This window comes from Phasianus colchicus, chromosome 28, assembly GCF_987193195.1.
Source record: "Phasianus colchicus chromosome 28, bPhaCol1.hap1.1, whole genome shotgun sequence".
Taxonomy (NCBI): Eukaryota; Metazoa; Chordata; class Aves; order Galliformes; family Phasianidae; genus Phasianus; species Phasianus colchicus.
The window spans coordinates 990,813-1,013,556 of NC_143463.1; the positions used below are offsets into that span (position 1 = coordinate 990,813).

Consider the following 22,744-nt stretch of genomic DNA (forward strand, 5'->3'; position numbering starts at 1 on the left):
GTGATTCTGAGTGCTTGACTTGCAGCACCCAGAAGCTATTTTCATGTCCCCTTTGGAAAATGTAAGATTTTGATGAACGGCCTTTCTCCTCCCTTCTTCTGCATGGTGATGCCCAAAGCAGCAGTGTGAATCTCTTCAGTCTGACATGGCTGTCTTCACTCCTGGGCAGCTGTGATCTGGGGCTGCTTCAACCTGTTTGTATAATGAATATCAGGGTCACAGTTAAGATTTAATTGGGACAGAAATCAAACTGTTTGCAAAGGTGAACTAACGCTAAAAGCACACTGCAGAAATGCATGCTGCAGGCAGGTGGCTGAAGGAGCAGTTTCAGCCTGTGGCTCAGCCAGCATAACTTAATTCCTTTTTGTGTACAGTCAGTGATATCAGAGAGGAGTTTTTGGTCTTTCTTTAACAAAAGCTTTGTATAGGTTGTAGCCTTGAGGCAAATAGATAGGGATCAAAGTGGTTTGACTTGAATTAGTATCATAGCAGGTGTTAAATATGTTGATCTTGAAAAACACTCAGAGCAGTGGATGAACTTTGGCAATGTCATGTTTAACTGCTTAATGCTGTTTGATAGGAATCTATTCCGAATGGCCTCTGGAAGCCATAGCCCACTGCCACTAATGACTATGGACAGCAAGTGTGAAACTCTAAACCTTAATACAGGGACACCTCCTTCAAGAGCGTAAGTGCCCCATACATACTCATAACAATGAAGCTGTGTATAGTGGAATAAAAGCTTTGGAAAGATACAGGAGTAAACATTTTTTTACAGGAAATGCTGCTGTGTGCCATGTGACTGTTTTGTAATGGTATGGATCTCAGTCCCTTCTGTTATCAGCATTGTTGCCTCAAAGGGGGGAATTCCAAAGGCTGTAATGAAGAGAGTCCCCACCCAAATCATGGTTGTAGGGGCTAGGAAATCCAAGCAGTTGTGTCTCAACTGTCAGATAATCAATTAATCCTATCTTGGAAAGTAACAGTGTGGGGAGAAGAGAGGAGACAAGGAAGTTGATATTCTAAAAGCCAACACTGGTCAAGTGCTCATGTTTTTATATAGGATGACTGGCACAGTGGGAGGGCCAGCTTGTGGTAAGAAGGGAATAGATTGCCCCTGTTCTCAGAGGGAGAAGAATCAGAGAAAATCTGCTGAACTTCATGGCACAATGCTTTAACTTCGGCTTCTAATTCTGGGGCCTGTGCCTAGATGTGTCGAGAGTTTAAAGCAGTAGGCAATGAAGTCATGATGCAATTCTGATTCTGATTCAGTTCCTTTAGACATTTTGTATCTTATATCCTGTGTAGTTTTAGACTTTTGATTCTGTAATGCCTTAGAAGGGTTAAATAGGTATGGCACAGATTTCTATCTAATCTCTATTAAGCTATGATACCGTATTATTAACAGATTTACTATTATGACAGCAGGGACTTAGACTGCCCAGGCCTTGTCTGTGCCTGGCAAAGTCTGATGCTAACTGGGGACACGGACCACATGTACAATCTTGGCACTCCTCTGAAGGTGATGAGTTCAGGAGGAATGGTTATGTATCGTTTTGTACTACCGAATGTAACAGTTCTTTATAAATTACTATTGAAGGGTTTGACTCTCTGGGCTCTTTTCTACTTCTTGGACTCCCAGGAGGTGACCAGGCTGGTTGGTGACCAGGGAAACACGTCTGGGTGCTGTTGCCAGGGTTGTTGAACACTCAGCATGCATGGAGGTGATGTTGCAGAGCATTCAGCCATATTAGGCCGGGCCAGAAAAGAGCAACAGTTGCCTCCTTTGTGTCCTGCTTGGTGAAGCTTCTTTTGGCCCTGAAACAGTTTGGGGCACCTCTGTGTTAAATCTAGAGGAAGTCCAGGTGACATGACACTGACAGAGCAATGGAAGTCCACAGCTTGGTGGATGATTTGGAGCTGTGGGGGCATGGAAAGGAAATGCATGTGGAGTCCTCTTTGTCATGAGGTTTCAGAAGGGTGGGAAGGAAAATCAGAACACATCTGAGGAGCAGAATGCCCTGCCCAGGCTCATTATAAGGCTAATCTGATCACTGTGAAAGGATACATCAAGGATTTGGGAGGGCTCTTGGGGACTGAATTAGGACACTTTAACTGTGTAACTGAGCATGGCAGCAGTGAATCACTGCGGCCCATCACAAGCAGAATTTTTCTTGCCATCAAATTGCTATGGCTCAGCAAAGCTCTGTGTGCTGTTTTCTCCCCACAGTGGCTCCACATTCTCTCTCTGTCTGCTCTGGTGTCAGGAAGTTTGTGAGTGCTGCGGTAGTATTTCTGATTCATTGCATCAAATCCCTTTATCACCACCACCACCCATGGACACAATTCCTCTTGGAGCAGCACAGACCTCAAAACTGAGAAGCTGCTGTAAAAACCTGCAGCAAAACCCCATGTCACATCTACTAAATAACCCAGCAGAGCGAATGGAGCTCTGGGTGCAACAGCAGAATCTATTTCCAATTGATCCTTATCAGCCCTGTGTGCAAGAAAGGAGTGCACCGCACCAAGTGTGTGTCAAGCAATGTCATCAAGCTGCAGTGGAGATGGAATGTTCAGCTCCAGGTGAGCTGCGCGAAAGGGAACCTCTCCTGTTGTCTTTAAGCAGCTGTGCAGTGCTGAGCTGGAGACTGGAACAGCCTGGGCCCCAGGGCTGGCAGCTGGCACCGAGCTGCTGGCTCCAGTGGGCGCTGCTTGGGATCGTGTTTTTAAAGCACACACTGGAAACATGCAAGAAGTGCATCCACTGTGTTTTTTGATCCAGACACGTATGCCCAAGGGAACCTTTACTTGAATGACTACATTCAAACGACATTGCTTTTCTCATCTGCACGTGTACAACAGACAGTGCCTGCAGGCAGGGGCGTCCCTAAGAAACAGCAGAAAGCTGAAGTCATGTCTAAACAAGGAAAGGACTCGTAACCTTGGCAGATTGATCTGGACATGCCAGGAAATACACTGAGAAACAAAGGGCAGCAGTAATCTGCTCTAAAAAACACTGGGAAAACTGTAGGAGACATAAAACAATAAGGGCTGAGAAGGGATCAGGCTGGAGCAATCCCGTGTGCTGCCTGCATATGGCTTCCCTACTGTCTTCTTGCTGAGGCTGCATTCCGTCAAAATGATGGGTGTGAAGGGGTTCTATAAGAAACAGCAATGGAATAACATTCAACCAAGAGCCAAGAGGGAGCTGACACAATAAAGAGTTCAGCTACCAGCTGAGCAGGGTCACTGTTGCTTCAAACCATGGTGGTGTCAGAAATTGATGGAAGTCCCAGGTGGAAATGTGAGGAGCTGCTGACATCTGGCCTGAGCAGATTGGCACAATGTACCATGAGTTACTGGAAACGTGTATGAACATAACGTTGTGGGAAAGAGTTCCCATGTGTTGTGTATGAGGAAATCATGTCTTTCTCTGCCAGAGTTCTCCCAAAGAGTCAATGAGTTTATGCAGAGGAGAGAACCCTCTGGTAATGCTTTGCAAAGGCATTCAGAAAGACTCCTGGGCAGAGGTCTGAAGAAACTCACCTGAGGTTCCGTGAGAAACCAATAGATTTTTCACAGCTATGAATTGTTAGAGATGCCCCATGAATGGGTGGTGGGTTAACAGGCAATGGCTTTGCAGCTTGGGAAGAGAAAGGCTGGTAGAAAATGGGAGCAAAAGATGTCCCTTCTGACATTGTCACCAGGAAGGGACTCGTAATCCGTGTGATGGAGCGCAATTGAAGATATCCACCTCCTTAACACCCACAGAATTATTTTCTTGCACCAAGACATCTCACCCCACCTCTAAGCTCACAGGCAGGTCAGGACAAGTGGTGTTGGAAGTCATACTCGTGGGATCGAGTGTGCGGTGCGGAGTGTGAGCAACGAGTTGCTGGGCTGGGTGTCCCAGACCGCCAGCAGTCCTGATTCAAGAGCGAGTTTTACATCTGCCTGCTGAGTCCCAGAGCCTCTGCTGTCTTTGTCCACCACCTTGACCAGGATGGGACTGTTGGAGGAGCTCTGGCACCACCAGTACTGGCTGCCACCCGGAGCCACCTGGGAAGACATGGAGGAGTCTGCGGACACACACTACCCAAAGCCTCAGGACCTCTGGCTCTGCATCCCCGGTGCTCTGCTCCTCATCATTATCCGATGCGTATTTGAAAGGTGGGTGCCACAAATCCAGCCTCTTCTGTGCTTGTTGTCAGCACTGTCTGTGCAGGGTTGCTCTGGACTTACCCTTACTCATCTCCTAACCATGATAAAGCTGACAGGGTTTGCTCCCAGAAATACTGAATCTCTCTGCATTTTGTGGCATAAAGCATTTGTGTGGCAGCAATGACAAGACAGGTCCATCACTCAGCTGCACCTCAGCTGTGGGTGGAGAGTCCCTCTGGAGAGAGGGGATTGGGCTCTGTAGAGAGACCAGCTGGGAGCGTGCAACGCAGAATAAGGCATTTGCAGGGTACATCAGGGCTGGAAGCCACTGCAGAGCCAGGGGTCAGCCTGGTGTTAGAGGATACTCCCAAGGATGCCATGTGAGTCCCCACTCTCAGCACAGAGGAAGAAGGAGAGGACAGCCGTGGCTCCCGCAGCCTGCTTTAGGACCGTCCTGTTCAAACCACTCCTTCATCCTCCACACCTCTGCCCTCCCCTGTCCTTCTGGCACCAGAGCTCCCCAGTTCATGCAGGGTTGAGGTACTGCAGTACCTCAGCGATGGGCGTTCTACCTTGACTGAGAGAAATGGTACTTCCAAGCAGAGCCTGTGAGCTGACAGCCATCTCTGGGCTTTTGGGTGGGAACGATGCAGATCCATGTGGCTGAGTTTAGGATATGGATTCAGACTGGGCTTTGGGCACCTGTTCCAAAATGAGAGACTGACACATGAGGGGAAATCAAGGAATTATCAGTGAGAGTGGGGCAGATTGTTGGGCAGACATGCAGCTGTCCAGCCAGGCAGGGCAAGACTTCATATCTGTGGAGTGGGAAGGCTGTGCTCAGCAAACCTGCCCTCAGCTGGAACGTGAGCCTTCTCTGACAGTCCTTCAATCCAGCCTATCCAGATCCCCCTGCAGAGCCACCCTGCCCTCAGGCAGATCAACACTCCCACCTAACTTGATGTCACCCACATACCTCCTGAGGGTGCACTCAATTTCCTCATCAAGATGGCTGATAAAAATATCAGAAGGAAGTGGCCTCAATACTAATATTTCTTATTGTTGTCGCCACTTGTGATGGGAGAGGGCATCAAATCCTCTCCGCTCTGAACTCTCTTTCCTCTCGTAGAACCATAGCTCTGCCCCTGGGCAAGAGGCTGGGAGTGAGAGACAAGCAGAGGCCCAAAGCGCAGCCCAGTGCCACACTGGAAGGCTTCTACAAGTTGCTGGGCAGGACCCCAAAGGAGGTGAGTGCCCAGGCAACCAACACCTCCTTCCCCCATTGCCAACTACCATTCTGGGGAAGAAGATATTTCACCATCCACCAATGCATTCAGCAGCCACAGCCCCAGCACCACCCGTCTGTTGTGTGTCAGATCGAGCAGGTAGCTAGGAGCTGTTGGCTTTCCCAGCAAAGCAGCCATCTCCCCATGGTGGGCAGATCCTATGGATAAGGCTCCTTATCTTTAGCAGAGTCCTTCGGATCATTGCTCACAGTGATGCATTCCCGTATCTATAAAATAATTATTGACTTAAATTTGTATGAACCTTTGTCAAATTAATTAAAAAAATGCTTGCAAGCTTAACTCTGTTCTTACTTTAATCACTGTTTTAGGGCTAGGCACTTTAATTGGGACTGTGTATGAAACAAATCATGATGGAAATGGTGCTTTTGAGGCTGTTTGTTGCTCAAACAATTGGATGTTCCATTTGATGTTACTGAGTGAGCTAGTATGTTGTTTCTTTCACATCACAGACTAAGCTTATTTTATCTTCCTTTGTAACCCACAGCTGATAATCATCTGTCAAACATGCATCAGAGGTGAAAAAATTGTAGGTAGACTTTCAGAGCAGGCACTGAGTCCCACTGCTGGAAAAATTGGACAGGGAGAACCAGTGCTAAGCTCCAAACCTGGGTTTACATATTTCTGCACTGGAGTTTTAGAATGGCCAAAGTGATGTGGGAGGTCAGCAATGCAAACACAGCAGATCCAATTCTTTCCCAAAGAGAGGTGGTCTCTGGGGAAGCACCGACCCAGAAGGGCAGAAGCAGCCCCTCCCACCACATGGAGACAGAAAGAGGAAGGCAAAGCGCTGCTTTCCCCATCTGTTCTGCAGGAGGACCTGATCTCAGTGGCCAAGCAAAGTGGCCTGCCAGTCAGAACAGTGCAGACCTGGTTCCGGCACCGGCGGGCCCAGGACCATCCCAGACTTACAAAGAGGTTCTGTGAGGCGAGGTAGGTGGGCCAACACGGGGATGGGAACCTCCAACAAGGAGCTGCATGGCAGCTCACATTGTACTTTCCACTCTCATATGAGGTCGTGGAGTCTCCTTCTATGGAGATAATCAGGACCAATTGGATGCTGACTTGTGCAAGCTATTGTAGGGAACTGCTTTAGCAGGGGGTTGGACTCGATCTCTTGAGGTCTCTTCCACCCCTGCAATTCTGTGATTCTGCAATCATAGAATCACCAAGGTTGGAAAAGATCTCCACGATCATCCAGTCCAGCTGTCCACCTACCACCAATATTTCCCACTACACCATGTCCTTTAGTACAACATCTACATGATCCTTGAACACCTCCAAGGATGGTGACCCCCCACTCCTTGGCAGCCCATTCCAGTGCCTGACCACTATTTTGGAGAAGGAATTGTTCCCAACGTCCAATCTGAATCTTCCCTGCTGTAACTTCAGGCCATTCCCTCTCATCCTATATTATCCTAATGCATATTGCATCAATATATGGAATCAGAAAGGACAGAGGAGTGTCCAGATGAAAAGGATCATGTTATTGTTGGATCTCAGCTTGAGGCTTTAAACTATATGTACTAAGAGGCTCCAATCAGGTACAAGATCCACTGTTCCTCGTTCTCTGAAAACAACGTTTCTCAGTGCTTGAATCCTGTTCCCACATCACAAAAGGAGACAGGTAGAGAAACCTCAGGAGTGATGCTGCGTCCTGCTTAATGCTGGCAGTGTACGTCTGGGATTTGGGCACAGCAGAACCCAGGTGAGCTGTGGTACCCCACTGCCTTACCAGCATATTGCTGCATATACAAACAGAGCTGAGGTGCTGCAAATCGGTGTCCAAACAGAACCCCCGTGGGCTTCTCAGCTGGTGGGAGAGCACCTGGTAGGGTGGGATCCCACATCCATCTGCCCACACCTATTCCTTCTGCTCTGTTTCTACTCTGCAGCCCTTGTGCCTAAATACACCCATTTTGCTGCTTTCCAGTTGGGTGCTGGATGTGATGGCAAGGCCTGGGGAGGTGTCCAAGCTCCAGAGGGAGTTATAATTCCCTCTTTGTTTCTTTCTGTTTTAGCTGGAGATTCACGTTCTATTTCACATCATTCTTCTCTGGCGTGACTCTCCTATACGACGTAAGTACGTACATCACTGTGTGGTGACATCTTCCAGGTGTTCCTCATTCATGGAAAATAAGTTTGATGCTCCCAGAACGCTCCAAAGAATCCATAGATGATGCGTGGCCATGACTATGGGTTTGGACCACAGTCTCAGAGTAAAAGAAGGACAAATTCAGGGATGTGGCACAGAACCATTCCCAATCTGCATCCAGCAGAACATCCCCCTTCTCCAGATATGGGCCTGGCTATGTGGCTGTGGTGTCACCACACTTTTCTTTGTCCTGGCTGCACCCACTGTCCACTGGGTATCATCACTTTTGGTGGAACATTCACCATTGACAACTGCCATTCACTTTTGCAAAGGTCAGGGGCAGATTGGCTCTACCACAAGCACTCTGACACCATATGCTTACTGAAGTGCTCTTTCATGCTGTTGATGTACACTATTAGGGATATGGACTCTTACTGCTGCCTTCTCTTTGTGCAGAAGCCATGGGTTTGGGATCACACTTTGTGCTGGCTGAGATATCCACAACAGGTGAGCTGCAAGTCAGTGGGATAACTCAGGTTGGAAGGAGGTTTCTTGCCAGCCATGAGCTAGAGCAGGTTGTCAGAGCAGGTTTTTCTCCAGTCTGGTTTTGAAGACCTTAAGGGATGGAAACTGCACAATGTCCCCAGGCAACCTGTCCTGTTGTTTGAAAATGGTCATGAGGACAATGACCATTAGATGCACATGACCCTTAGATCCACCTCTTGTTTCTAACCATGCATGTTGCCTCTCACCCTCCCATCATGAACCACAGTGAAAACCTGGCTGTCTTTCTGACCAGCTCCCGCAGGCGGTGTGTATGAGGAGCAGCAGGAGGCTGTCCTGCCTCAACCCTGAGCAGCCACCTCTTCTCTATGAGTTTCTCTGTAATATAAGCCTGTCTAGAAGCAGCTCCACATGTGGAGCCACAAAAGGGACCAGGCAGTCAGGACAACCCTTGAATTCTTGAAGAGGAATAGGGACAGAAAGTCCAATGGGTGAACCTGGCTCCCCTCAGTTCCTCTGTGATGATCTGGGACTTGTCCTGCCCTCAGCACGGCCACCAGCACAGCAGCAAACAGTTCAGTCACAGAGGATGGGGCAATGTAGATATGACAGCCCTGCTGTCCCAAATGCAGTCTGAATGAATGTGCTTACCTGGGAAGAGCCTTGTCCTTTCCTGTCCCCGAAGGCTAAGCAAGGGTTGTCATGCTGCCTTTTGTTTGTGTCACAGCCTCTCCTACCTGCATTGGGCTGGTTCTACCTGCTGGAGCTCTCCTTCTACTGCTCACTGGTCGTCACCCTGCCCTTCGATGTGAAGAGGAAGGTAAGTGACAGCAGCACTACTGCAACCCACTGCATTGGCACAACTCACCTCCTGGGAATGCCCAGAAAATCCCCAGCCCTGGAGGCAGCATCTGAGTGGGGGCACACTCAGTTCTGCAGCTCTCCTCCCTCCCCTGAGCCTCACTCTACAGCAGCTTTGCCTTTCTGCCCGCAAGACCAGGGGAGTGCTGTGGCTGACACTGGGACTGTGTGCCCAGCCAAGTGACAACCACTGGGTGGGCACAATGCTGTAGCCCTTCCCTTCTGGCTCCCAGAACCAGAAAGCTCTGTCCTCCTGATGGGACAGACCAGGGTCCTGTTAATGCACGTATTGCTTGCATGGTGTATCCTGAGCAGTGGGATGTGCTGGCCTTCTGGGACCCACAGACCCAACAGCCACCTCTGCCCCTCCCTACGTGCCCTGGTTTGCAGTATAGGCTGCACAGAACTGTGGTTCAAACTCAGTTTCATTTCATTGATGATTGTTTAATTTGACAATTACATTTTCTTGCTCTGCCCCAGAAACAGACTCTACCCGGCTCTAGCAAGCATGTTCCAGGAGACATGCAGTGACTCTTAAAATTGCCAACCATCCCATAGTGTTTGCAGACAGGCTGCTGGCTGGAAAGTTGCAGTGCCTCCCAGGAGCAGCAGGAAGCTGCTATATGGGCCAGAGCTGGAGCTGGGCATCTCATCACCTCTGCAGAGCACTCAGGGTTCATGCTTTGTACCCCATGCTGGACAGGGCTCTGAGCATTCTGACCAAGCTGTAGGTGGCCCTGTTCATTGCAGGAGGTTTGGACTAGATGACCTGCAATGATCCCTCCCAACTCAATTATATGACTACCTTTGCATGTATAGTCTTGTCCTTGTTGCAAGGTTCTCTGTTTCCACATGGGAAGGCACGTTCCCACCCGCAGCATCTCCAGCCACCCCCATTGGTTCCTCTCCATGGGCAGTGCTGGGGAGTCCAGGCACTGCCTCCACTGTGGCTAGTGGGCAGGTCCTGCCCCAGGCCAAAAGCATCTACGGTTACCACACACAGCTCTTCAATACATGGAAGGGTGAGCCCATGTACAGCATAGGAGGAAAATAAGGAGCATAAAGGGCTGATGCTTCATGGAGGTGTTTTCCACATCCAACAAGGCAGCACCATCCACAAACACCCACTGCCAGGTCAAGACACTCTGTCTTCTCCTTACAGGACTTCAAGGAACAGATCATCCACCACATTGCCACCATCACTCTCATCTTTGTATCCTACTGTGCCAACCTGATACGGCTTGGGGTGATGATCATGCTGGTCCACGATGCCTCTGATTACCTTCTAGAGGTGAGTTCCCCTCACTCAGGAATGCAGTTCCCTGCTCACATCTGTCAGTAGTGCATTGCTACACATGATCTGTGCAGTGGGAGGGCCAGGAAGCATCAGATTTACTTCTCCTGGGGGAAAGTGAGTGAGTGCACAACTGGGACATCAACCAACAAATCTGATAACCCATCAGCTCATGGGAAATCCCTGCAGTCCTGCAGGAGAGGGATGGGAGAAGGAGCACACTGCCACATGAGATATATGGCTCTTTGTCTCTCTACAGCTGGCCAAGGTTCTCCATTACATGAAATGGAAGCGGGTCTGTGAAGCTGTCTTTATAGTTTTCGCTGTGGTGTTCATCAGCTCCCGCCTTGTCATTTTCCCACTAATGTGAGTTATGTTTTAACGAACAGAACATTCCAGGTAAGCTCAAAGACAAATCCAGTTAGAACTGGGGGAACTGAGAAGGAAAGCTGAGGATTGTTAGCTATAAATTAACCTTGAGTCACAAACTGCCCTTCGTCCCCAGGCTGTGGTTGTGTCCCATGCTGGCATGGTTACACGCTGTCATAGACACCCAGCTCCAGCTCCAACACAGGGAGAAGCACTGCCTGCTGCTCCTGGAAGGCATTGCAGGTTTCCAACCAGCAGCCTGTCTGTGAACACTATGGGATGGTTGGCAATTTTAAGAGTCACTGCATGTCTTTTGTGACCTGGGACGTGCTTGCCAGAGCTGGTAGAGTCTGTTTCTTGGGCAGAGCAAGAAAGTACCAAAGTGAAGCATGATTTCCCAGTCCAAGCACAGCTCATCTCTGCCCAGGGGACCCAGGAGACAAATATCTGTCCAGAAAGATTCTTGACTCTTGTAAGTGTGAAGGCACACAACCTGCTGGAGTCTTGTCTCTTCTCATTTGTTGCTCTCTCTCTCCCACAGCACATACCATTACTATGTGACAAAATTTGAGATGTTCTTCCTAAGCTGCCTGATAAATGCTTTCCTGGTGATCCTGCAGCTGTTGCACATTTTCTGGTCCTATCTAATCCTCCGGATGACCTTTGGTGTCATCCTGTATGGTGCGGTAAGAAAAATCTTTTTCTCCTCCATGACCACAAGATCCAGCATGGTTCTGCACACCTGCAAGGAAAGGGTGGGAAAAAAAGGGGCTGCCCAACCAAACAGCCCAAGAACTTCAGAACTGAAGTCACGTGCTGAGGGTTGTATGGGCATCTCTGATGGTGAAGATGAGAGAAGCAGTTCTCTTCTTGGGTATTTTGTTTGCTGGTGTTACGTCTTCAGCTTACACTGAGCTGCACCCTCATTAAATTAGATGAAGAGAAAAAATAGTTTCTCTGAAGGATGAAACTGAGCATACTTTCATCTAGTTTGTATATGATGGCAAAATGAGGAGCAGTCAATGTGTTCAAGGGCACTGCTGCTACCTGGAACAGCTCAAGGAAGATGGAGCATTTGGCTGTTGGTAACCCCAAGGAGGTCAACAAGGAAAAATCAGAAATCCTCCACCTGGTGAGAAAGAATCCTCTGCCAGAACACAATAGGGCTGTAGGGCAGAAAAGAACCTCTGTGTTTTGGAGATGGACACAAATCAAGTGTGGGCTCTGGTGGCAAAGAAAGCCAAGACAGTCCTGGGCTACATGACAAGGAGCATAGCCAGCAAATAGCATGACACCTCATCTGTTGTGTCCAGATTTGGGTCATCCAGTGCAATACAAGAAAGTGACAACAATACACAGACATCCAGCAAACTGCCACCAAGATAGTGAGGGGCTGAAGTACACAACCTGTGAGGAGGGGCTGAGGGAAATGGACTCGGTAGCTTTTAGGAGAAGCCACTAAAAGCCTTCCCACATCTAGAGGGAAGTTTTTAAGAAGGAGGAGCCAGGTTCTTCTTAGGGAAGAACAATGAGAGGACAAGAAACAATAGACAAAAGCTGACATGACCATTTCAATTTACATATGAAGAAAAACTTCATGGTGTGGGCAGTAAAGCAGCAGAAGAGGTTGCTTAGGGAGTGGATTGTGATCTAATGGGATGTACTGCACTGAGTGTGGCCAGCAGGACAAGGGAGGCGGTCCTCCTCTCTGCTCTGCCCTGGGGAGGGCACATTCAGAATACTGTGTCCAGTTCTGGGCTCCCCAGACGGGCATCTCCTAGGAGTCCATTAGAGGGTCACAGAGATGATAAAGGACCAGGAGCAACTCTTGTATGAGGAAAGGCTGAGTAACATGGCTCTGTGCAGTCTAGGGAAAAGAAAACTGAGGGGAGATCTCATAAATGTTTATAAATGTCTGAAGGGAAGTGGGAGGCAAATGGATGAGGCCAGGCTCTTCTCAGTGGAGCACAGTGACAGGACAAGGAGTAATGGCCTAAAACTTGAACATAGGAAGTTCTGTATTAACATGTGAAAGAACTTCTTTACGGTAAGGGTGATGCAGCACAGGATCAGGCTGCCCATAGGGGTGGTGGAGTCTCCTTCTGTGGAGATATTCAAGACCTGTCTGGATGCCTACCTTTGTGACCTATTGTAGGCAACTGCTTTAGCAGGGGGTTGGAGCCAACTATCTCTTGAGGTCCCTTCCAACCACTGCAATGTGGTGCTGAGTGATTCCGTGAGGCAGTGCAGTGCCCTTCTTCCTGAGAAACTTGGTCTGACATCAAAGCTGGGCACACTTTGAGGAAGAGGTTGGACTACACGATCACCTGAAGTCCCTTTTCAATATGACTTACCCTATGACCCCAAATACAGGCACATACATTTGTGAGTGTATATATCAATGTATAAAATCCAAACTAGGCTATGCACTCACAAAGCAATGAGAGAGAAGTTCCACTTTCAGTTTTACCTATGCGAGGACTAAGCTCTCTCTTTGTATTTGGCTCAGCTCCTTTAGAGGCTGGCCCACTTTGTGCCATTCAGCGTATCCAGCAGTTTCTGTAGTCACTATATTAATAAAACTTGTTTTCAGAAGGTCACATTACAAGAACATTGTCAGGATCACCCAAAAAGTGCATTCAAATGCTACAGAAACACTTGACTGTTTCAGCCTTCCAAATACAGGGACAATTACCACATTAAGGACCTGCGCTCACCTATTACTTTTATTATACCTCTCAGGTTATTTCATCAGTGCTCTGAACGAAAGCAAGACTATATAATACAGCACAGCAGAGGTTCTGCAGCTCATTTAAACCATCTTTCTTTCCTACAGAAAAAAAAAGATGCAAGAAGTGACACTGAGGAAAGCGATGGGAGCGAAGCAGAGGATGCAGCAAAGAACAAGTAGCACAAGTTTGTTATCAAACACCAAGAGCCAGAGAGTCTTAAAAGTACGGAGGCTGAATAGGACCCGGAGGAAGAGGCCAGACAGACTCATAGACCCCTCCACAGTGATACACACAAAGCACCATCTAACATCTACGTTGGCTGCTCTGAAAGTAATGCTTCCTATTTTCTTCCACGGAAACTGTAACAGATACAAGGAGTACAGTAACGCTACTTGATAGAGCAAATTGTCAGCTACAAAATGCTATTTCTTAACACAGTCTCCACCACTAGCTGTGCATTTTCATCAATTATGAACAGGAGCTGCGTGCTGCACTCAAACAAATCTGCACCATCGGAAGTGACCCCTGACCCACTGCTGAAATGCACCACACTCCCCTCTCTGTGCTGCATTCACTCGTTGGTCTCCATAAATGTTCAGTAAACATCAATGGATGTCAATGGTGCCATTTGTTTTGCATGAAGGAATTCAATGACGTCCCTTTGCTTCATCCACGCTCCCATGTCAGACCCATCCTGTCAGACCTCCCCTCTGCTGCCATCTGTTACACAGCAACAAAATGTAATGGGATATTGGTGGGAAGGTTCAGCCTCTACTGCCATCCCTCTGATGTCCGCTTCTGACATCATAAAGTAGGAGGCATTACTTTTTGAGCAGACCTCTTAAATTTAATCATGCTGTTTCCAGGCAATAAGTAACTTTAGGAGATGTTTTCTTCACTTCTGTCAGGAGCATTGCTTTACTACTATTCTATGGTCACTTATGATCTATCAGCCAAAGTCTTACTGGAAACTGTTGAACATTTAACAAACTTGTAATTCTGGAAGACACCAACAGCTGTTGCTTGCCGCCTTATGAGAACAGTTGCATGGGAACAGCTCCTGCTTTAACCTTGACATAAGTTTTCAGTTTTGTAGTCTAAAATGGCCAGGCTTTGGGGCAAGGATGGACTGTTCCCATAGCCAAGGCCCAGTCAGCTGATGGTTGTTGTGTATGCTGTGGGAATGGTGTGAAACAGATCGTGTCTAAAAGGTTTTGCTTAACTCAATATGTACCTTGGGATAATGCTCCTGAAATGGAAAGCAACTGGAACTCTTCTAAATGCATGCTTTTCTGCCAGAGATTATAAGTTAGTCTGAATGGGAATATTCCATAGGAGTGTATTAATTCTGTTGGAATATTATACGGGTTTTCTCTATTTTGGATAACCATTCACTTTGTAACGAATTTATGAAAGAACATAAGACTTAAAGTCTATATAGGAATGAATTGCACCTGAACCAAAGAGTGGTTTACCTTGACTTCTAATGATGCATTCTTTTTTTTTAGTATCAGCAATCTCAGTTCATGTATCAATCAGAAAGTCTGGTCAGAGACCTGCCACAGATCTGACATCACCAGTAACACAAAGGCTTGGATGCTTCAGAGGCAGATAAATCTATTCATATTTAGTCTACAGAGAATAATTAGAAACTTACAAATGATGTCTTTAAAGCTGTTTTCTACCTAGGCTTTGAATATGCTTCCGTGGCATCTGACATATTTTACAGGTTAGGAAAAATGAAAGAGCTGACATTTCAATGTTGCTGCGTCACACTGAAGAAAGGAGTCTTTAATGAAAGAGCTTCTTGCACCCCCATTCAGCCACTGGGATGGGAAGGGCATTTTTATGCTGGGACTGCAAAGCAATGAACCCAAAGGGGACCAAGGAGAGGGAAGTGGAATTCTGAGTTGCCCCATTGGTGAGTGGTTATCATCACATTCCCAAATACACAAACCCAGAATAGCCCTCCTCCTTCTGTGGGGCTCTCTAGGCTCGAATAAAGGTAATTTTAACCATTCTGACAGAACATGGGAAGATTATTTGAAGCTAAAATGATACTTTATGATGATACTTGTTATGGCTTGGCTGCAGTTGTATTTTTGCTTTGCTTTTAAATTTGTCCTGCAGTAATATGTGCCCAGATGTACTGCTGAAAATTCGCTTGACACACATTTATTGCTTTACATCTACAATTTTTAATTTTATATCTGATGCAATGACTTTCCTGTCTCTCCCAACTGCACAAAGAGAAGCAGAGGAGTCGGAGCACAGAGCAGCCCTTTGAGTAGCATTGACTCTGAGGAGTTTGTGTGCCTTTAAGACTGACTGCTATTTCCAACTCATGTGTAATTGCAAAGCTTTCACTTTTTCTTAAAGATCAATCGCCAGGTAGAAAAAAAAGAGACAAAGCTAGGGAGGAAAGAGATCTCTTTTCAAAATTTAACATATTTCACAAACCAAATTTGATACAATCCAGTTCCCACTGGCTGTAAGACACAAATTTTTCTTCGTGGTTATGCCAGATCTGACATCACTTAGCCTACGTATCAAACCTTCGCACAGAAACACAGCCATGAATAGGAAGGGGACATGGGAGTTTGTTGTCTATGACCTGGCACATATCAACATAGGGATCAAAGAGGACAACAATTGGGAGAGCACTGTTACCCTTTCTCTGCCCAAGCAGATAAATTTGTCCATTCACAGTGCAGCACCCCATGAAGAATTTCTGGGTCAAGCATTCTTCATCCACGTGGGTCCACTCATCTGTTTCCACATCAAATCGAAAAGCTTCCCCTCCTATGGTGTACAGAGCACCATTCAGTGATGTGATGCAGAGATCATACCTGAGAGAGGAGAAATTCTTGATGAGAATTAACAGAAGGATCTGTCCCCTGAAATATTCATTGCCACTTAACTCCTTGTATCAAAACCCCCATTTGAACTGAGCAGCACAGAAGTGGACCTCTGGATTTCTTCAGTACAACTTTTTCTTGGTACCAATGCTAGTCAGAACAGCTGTGGCTTTGTGCAGACAATGTTTGAAACCACTCAGTGCCACAGGTCCCTCACACCCCAAGGTCAGTACCAGGGATGCACACCCTCCTTGGAAACACCAACATAATATCCAGCCCACCTTCCAAAACCATAGCTATAGCCATTGCCCCTTTCTATGCCATTTTAGCTTATGGACAAGACCATAATCATTTGTGTAATTGTCCTTGCTGTAGCTATGGCCTCTACCCACAAAAATCAGCCCAGCTCCTTTGGTGTGTTCTCTCAGGACCTGTACTCCAGGTCCTGACCATCTCACAACCCACCACAGTCTCCTCTCCAGTTTCTTTGTATCTCTCTTGGACTCGAAATCCCAAACTAGACCCCATGCAAAGGGGAACAATCATTGTAACACTGTAACATCTTGCAATACTACTCCAAATGCAACTCTGGATGCACTTTGCCCCATCTGTGATGAGAGCAATGGTTGGATTGCACTGAAGCTAGCATTCACTGTAAGCCCCCCATTTTTTCCAGTGGGTCCCTACAGGGACAGCTCAGTCCCAGCCCGCACTGATGCACAGCATGATTCCTTCTGGGTGCAGAAGGAACCATTTCTCAGTAATTCAACCTCAAGAGGTTCAAAAATCTGTTTCTCCATTCTTTATTTTGTTGTATATCCCAGATAACTGAATAACTGGGAACCGATATATTCGAAGCCTAGACTATTTTCAGTCCTATCTAGACTACCATTATTTTAATCTTCGTTTTTCCAAAGCAGCCCTGTGATTGAGTGCACATGTATATTTGTGAGCACATTTATGCTTTTTTAGTCCGGGGCACAGCTCCCTTGATCCATTTGAATTCATTTGTAAGGGAAAGGCAATCTATTTAAGTCACCTAGGAGCAGACTACTTTATCTGGAACAGAAACTACAGGCAGCAGCAAGAGGTTCTGATCTCATAATGGTAAAGCAGAGTATATGAGTCCTGTTGGGCTTGAGTTCTTCAGCAGTGCCAGTATCCACAAGGAGCCCAGCCTGCTGACAAGGTGTCTTGGAGATCTGAGATAACAATGTGGATATGGAATTATTTCCTGCCAGTTACAACAAAGTTCATCCAGAATGGCTACAAATAAAGCCACCTCTCAAAGTCAATCTCATGAAAATTGTAGAGAATTTCCCCTTGTAACAACACAGAACATGGAAAAGGACTTCTTTGTTCATGCTTCTCCAAACATTGAGCCATGATTCATGTATAGTTTAATGAAATTTAGTTCATTAATGAACTGTCTTTAGTTTTCTCTATTAAAAAAAAAAAAGTCATCATAGATAGAAACTTAACAGTACACAGAAATGAAAATTCAATAGCTAGAAGGAGAAGTCAGGGAATGTCTATCTGGAAATATGTTCCCTTTGAAGAAAAAACACAATCAGCCCTGGAACTGAGGAATGGGCTGCAGTAAATCCTCTCTCACTGAGACTCTACCATTTGGAGTTGGATGTCAGCCTAAAATCTGCAGGAGCTTAGCTCCAAACTTTTGGGAAATTGCCAGGAGACTCTGTATTTCACACTGCTTTAAGTATAACTGGGGGTCAGAGTAACTGGAAACCCAATTAAAGAGGGTAAACGAGGAGGTAGTCATCACTTGGAGAGTCACCAGGCATCGGTCAACTTGTGGGAGGTGATAAGTGATTGCCTTTGCATCACTTATTTTCTTTTTTCTTCCTCTTTCTTTCAATTATTCTACTGCCTTTATCTCAACCCAACAAGTATTCCTGCTTTCGCTCCTCCTGTTCTCTCAGATCCCACTGGCAGGGAGTGAGCAAGTGGCTGGTGAGTGTTTAGATGCTGGTTGGTATCAACCAACTCCAACAAGATAAAAAATGCAGCATCTATAAAACTCCACAGTAAAATTGTCTTTGTGTGTTCAATGCAAAAATCCACTAAGGCTGAGAAGGGCAAAAAAAAGAGCAAATCAGCTCCATGAACACCACAGTCAGAAGAATGAGGAGAACATGCTCCAGGTTAGTCCCTACAGCCAGTGGAGAGGAGCACTCCAGAGGTGGAGCTGGTTCTCCTAAGAGGATCTACAGCCCATGGAGAAGCCTACATTAGAGCTCAGTTATCCTGTAGGACTGCAGCCCATGGGAAGCACCTATACTGGAGCAAGTAAAAAAGTGTGAGAAAGAAGGAGGAACAAAGGGGAATTGTTAATGGACTGACCATAATGTCCTCCATCTTGCCCATCCCTGTTGAGGAAGGAAAATGAGAAAGCAGCTGGGTGGGAGTTTGCCCCTTCACCAAAGTTAATCCCTGCAGCAGAGCCTCTCTCTTCTTCTCAGGTCCAACAGGATTATTTCTTACCTTGGAAGTGGAGAAAATGAGATGACATCCCAGCTGTCTGTCTCTGTGTTCAGCCTTTGCACTCCATCATAGACATGTCCATTTTCATCCAGGCCACAGACCACGTAGATCCTGGTTCCCACACTGACCGCATCTCCCCGCTCCACAGGCTGAACCATAGGACTCATGCTTTCCCACTTGGAGTCCACCAACTCCATGCGCTCCACTTCTGCAATGATCCCTTCATCCGTGTTCCCTCCGAGCACATACAGGTAGAGCCCTACACCTACAGCACAGTGGCTGTTGCGAGACTTCTTCATGGCCGGGCCTTCCAGCCAGCTGTTGCTCAGACAGTTGTAGATCAGCACCCAATCCACGCTGTACCACACAAACTCATCTCGGAAATATCCTCCTGTCACGAAAAGGAAGCTTCCTGGAAAGACAGCAAGGAAAAGTATCGGTTACACGAGGGCTGGAAGTTGCTCTTTTCTTTCTATGCTGTACCAACAGGCTGCAAGATAAGCAGAGGAAATTACTGCTCTTTTATTAGTTGGTAATTTTTGATATGTGGGCCAGCAGGATGCAGCAACTCCTTCTGAGTCTCCCTGGAGGAGAACCATAGAAGTACTGGTTGGAAACAGCCTCTGGAGATCACTCTTGCAGGGTCCTAATTGAGATGGGACTCACCAACACCAGGTAAGGGAGGCCATGGTTTTGAGCTGCCTTCAAAGTCTCCAAGGATGACCACATGTACATTTTTCTTAAAAGCAACTATAAATCACAATCTGGCAAAACAACCATGAAAAGAAGGCTCAAAGCCAAAAAGATGTGCTGCTTAAAGGCATTAGTTTCACTTCAGATAAAGCTGATATGGAGAGTCTGATACCTTCACTGCTTCTGCAGCGTGAAAAGCATTCAGCCTCATCTAGCATTCTCCCAGCATAATGCAGAACAAAAGCATTCTTTGAGCCATTTCTGGCCATTTCTGAGTACAAGTGAGTAAGCAATAAACCTCACTTGTACTCAGAAATGGTATGCTGTATTTCATAGGAGAGGCTGCTGAATTTGCTGCATTTGCACCCCTAAGCATCAGTGCGTGCATTTCCTCAGTCCCAGTTGCTGGCATCGCTTGAGTTACAGCTCTGTAAGTTACCTACTGCTGCCACTGCATATTGGGTGAGGTTTCTGCGCTGCAATGGAGAGCAAGCCTGCCAGGTCCCCGTTTTAGGTTGAAACAGAAATAATTCTTGCTGTTCCTTGTCACGCTTTCCTCCCAGGACATACAAGGTGTCGTAGCTCCGACTGGTGTAAGGACACAGTGTCACATTTTGCCAGCTGGGTGGAGGACAGCTGTCCAACCTCCTGATCAGTCTGGAGAAGGTATCTGCCTGCCCAGGGCGTTTGCTGCGCTTCACCAAGATATCGAGAAAGGACAAACTCAGAAAAGCGACTCTGACTTCAGCCACCAAATCCAAAAAGTCTCTCTCTCTTGTTTCTGGGTCCTCCATTATCCACATCATGATGCTGTCGAACACCACATCTTCTCGAGGAACAAAGAGATCATCGCTTTTGAGGAACTGCATCAACGTTTCTTTGGGTAGTGCCTTAAATTCCTCCTGAGACATTACGTCTCCCCAGTGGGTGAGAGCCACGTTCATGGCAGATGCGTGCAGCTCTATAAAGGCAAAATGCTGTGAGTAGGCCATCAGGCCCAGGCAGTTGGAAACGTGCAGCTCTCTCTCCAGAAATTTCTCACACAACAGTTTCACCTTATCAAATTGAAAAAAATCAGCTGTCTCCAGCAAGCTGGTCACATTTTCTTGACCTATGAGCACTTGGGCCGTGTGAGTGAACTCAAGAAGTGCCTGGAAAGGCGCTGCATCAATCCCTCTGATCACTATGTGGTGCTCAGAGCTCTCCCTCGTGCCCCCAAAAAACATTGCTTCAAAGTAACGGCTGTGTAATGAAAGCGCCCTACGGCTGACCTGAAAAAGTCTCTCTCCGACCTCAAGAACTGTGTCTGCAACCATCTCTGCCTGAGAATCCAGATCTTCTGGTTCCTGTGCAGACCCCATGGCTGCTGATGGCTGGGCAGTTAATTTTAACTCAGTCCTTACACAGCCTTCACTCATGTGAGGGTGCTGGAAATACTATCTGCCTAGCTGGGATAGATACAAGATAAGCCAATCTTGTCCTAAAAATAGAAAGTGCTTTCTGTGCTCCTGCTTTGGTCTTCTGCCTTCCGTGCTGCTTTTCAGCAACAGCAGGAGAACCACATAACCCAAAATTGGCAGATTTAATTGGAATCCACCCTGGCTAGGTAATGTCAAAGTGAATTAGAGGAGCTGTTCTCCAAGTAGGAGAAGAGAGATGAACAACCAAAACATTTCTGAGCATTAACATCATTTCAGGAAATTGTAGATTAATATTGAACCCATTGAGAAAAACATGCACGTTATCTTTCTTTCTGCAAACCAAACACTTAGGAAAGGTTGAGACTTTCCAGGAAAACGTTCCTGAGTTTAGATCCTTTGCCAGTTTAACATCAAATTCCAGACTGCATGCAGTATTTAGCTTTAAACTTCAACAGAACACAGGGGGAACGAAATAGCCCCCATCCAAACCCAGAAAGCAGCCACACGTCTAGCCGCTCTCAATGCACTAAGTAGCTGTAGTACAAACAACAGATCACTGACTTCACACAGTGGATTTTCCAAAGCATTCAGATCAATGTGATAAGTGGAAGGCTTTGCATAGCTTGAAGTAGGGACTCTAATCCTAAAGAGCCTATCCTAAGAGGTCTCAGCCCCATTTCCCAGCAGCTTTCAGCAAACAGAACGGCGCTATGCACTGATTTTCTCTGGAGGTTCCTTATTGTATTTCCAGAAAAGTCACTCCTGTCACATCGGTTTTATGCACTTGTATTTAGGAATGAATTCAATAGGAGTGCATGTACACCTAAAATTGATTTCTTAGTTTCTCCATTCTTAGCTTTATGTACTTCGCTCTGAAATTATTATCCAAATGTCTGCAGAAAAGGAGTCTTGTGTCTTGTGATGAAGTTCAAATAACCTATTAATCACCAGGAAACCCTAGAATCATGTCCCCCTCTAGAATTTATACATGACACACAGCTCCAGGTGGATCTCTGCCCTCTCTATATCTAAAACTTGGAATCCACCAAAGAGAGCTTCCATGGTCCTTCATTACACACCACACTCCAAACTGACACCAGGCATGGTGTGGTGTGTTACTGTTACCAACAACCAGCAGCTCCTCACCCTTCCCAGGGACAGACTGTCCAAGACAGCACCAGGACCAGAAAACAAATTCTGCCCTAAGCACTAAATAAGAGTTTATCTATTGAAATTGTGCCATTGTGTAAGGGGAGGGGAAGTTCCAACCTCTTCTCAATGATGACTGATGACAAGACACACAGGAATGGCACTAAGCTGCACCAGGGAATGTTCAGACAGAATATTAGGAAAAACTTCTTCAGCATGAGGATGAGGATGCATAAACACTGGAGAGCTGTTTCACACCCCAAGCCTGTCAGCATTCAAGAGGCACACAGAGAATGCTCTCAGTTAACTCTGTTAGCCCTGAAGAGCTCAGGCAGTTGGACTTTATGATCTCTGAAAGTCCCTTCCAACTAAATTATTCTATATTTTTTGCAACATTAGAAAAAAGAAAAGTGTTGGAAGGAGCATGACTGCACAGACACAGCTGCATTTCCACAGCTGTGGAAAACACCCAAACGATGAGTCCACAGGAGCTTAAAATAATCCAGAAGCACACTTTTATACACACAATATACCACACGAGGCACAGCTTCCTAGGTAAGTCTCACATACTGACTTGAATTAACTTACTTCAAGTTCACCTTCATTTTAGCACCGACCCAGGAAAAGCTATTAGATCAAGACCAAATGCTGTCAGTCATTTCTCACTGATTTCCTGTGTTGGAAATGAGCACAGCTTGTGATCTGGTCATTTCTGTTTTTGTCGTCTTGAACAAACATTCTTTAGATTTGTTAAGTGTGCAAACCTGCAATGGCAGCTGTAGAGCACTTTTATCAGAC

At 46.5% G+C, this 22,744-nt stretch overlaps 2 protein-coding genes across 2 annotated transcripts; one reads left to right on the forward strand and one right to left on the reverse strand.

The window, feature by feature from the left end:
- Nucleotides 1–565: 565 nt before the first annotated feature.
- LOC116240199 (ceramide synthase 4-like) lies at nt 566–13,814 on the forward strand. The gene is made up of 11 exons (XM_090125819.1): nt 566–1,095; nt 2,231–4,170; nt 5,291–5,408; nt 6,280–6,398; nt 7,487–7,544; nt 8,017–8,067; nt 8,792–8,884; nt 10,088–10,216; nt 10,479–10,585; nt 11,130–11,274; nt 13,425–13,814. The coding sequence occupies exons 2-11, from the start codon at nt 4,004–4,006 to the stop codon at nt 13,497–13,499; spliced, it is 1,062 nt and encodes a 353-aa protein (XP_089981945.1). The 5' UTR covers nt 566–1,095; nt 2,231–4,003; the 3' UTR covers nt 13,500–13,814.
- On the reverse strand, nt 13,814–22,661 carry LOC116240198 (kelch-like protein 23). Its single transcript, XM_031610539.2, has 3 exons — nt 19,816–22,661; nt 18,684–19,095; nt 13,814–16,169 (listed from the first exon to the last, which is right to left on the reverse strand). Exons 1-3 carry the CDS (start codon nt 20,792–20,794, stop codon nt 15,863–15,865), a joined length of 1,698 nt encoding a protein of 565 aa, XP_031466399.1. The 5' UTR covers nt 20,795–22,661; the 3' UTR covers nt 13,814–15,862.
- Between the last annotated feature and the right edge of the window lie 83 nt (nt 22,662–22,744).

What these genes read in the sequence shown, in the direction of transcription:
- LOC116240199 (XM_090125819.1), top strand. Translation starts at nt 4,004, where the DNA reads ATGGGACTGTTGGAGGAGCTCTGGCACCACCAGTACTGGCTGCCACCC. An exon ending in CTTGTCATTTTCCCACTAAT is followed by an intron (nt 10,586 to 11,129) that starts GTGAGTTATGTT and finishes TCTCTCCCACAG; the next exon opens with CACATACCATTACTATGTGA. An exon ending in GTGTCATCCTGTATGGTGCG is followed by an intron (nt 11,275 to 13,424) that starts GTAAGAAAAATC and finishes TCTTTCCTACAG; the next exon opens with AAAAAAAAAGATGCAAGAAG.
- LOC116240198 (XM_031610539.2), bottom strand. Translation starts at nt 20,794, where the DNA reads ATGAGTGAAGGCTGTGTAAGGACTGAGTTAAAATTAACTGCCCAGCCA. An exon ending in ATATGCAGTGGCAGCAGTAG is followed by an intron (nt 19,096 to 19,815) that starts GTAACTTACAGA and finishes CTGTCTTTCCAG; the next exon opens with GAAGCTTCCTTTTCGTGACA. An exon ending in TCATTTTCTCCACTTCCAAG is followed by an intron (nt 16,170 to 18,683) that starts GTAAGAAATAAT and finishes CTCCTCTCTCAG; the next exon opens with GTATGATCTCTGCATCACAT.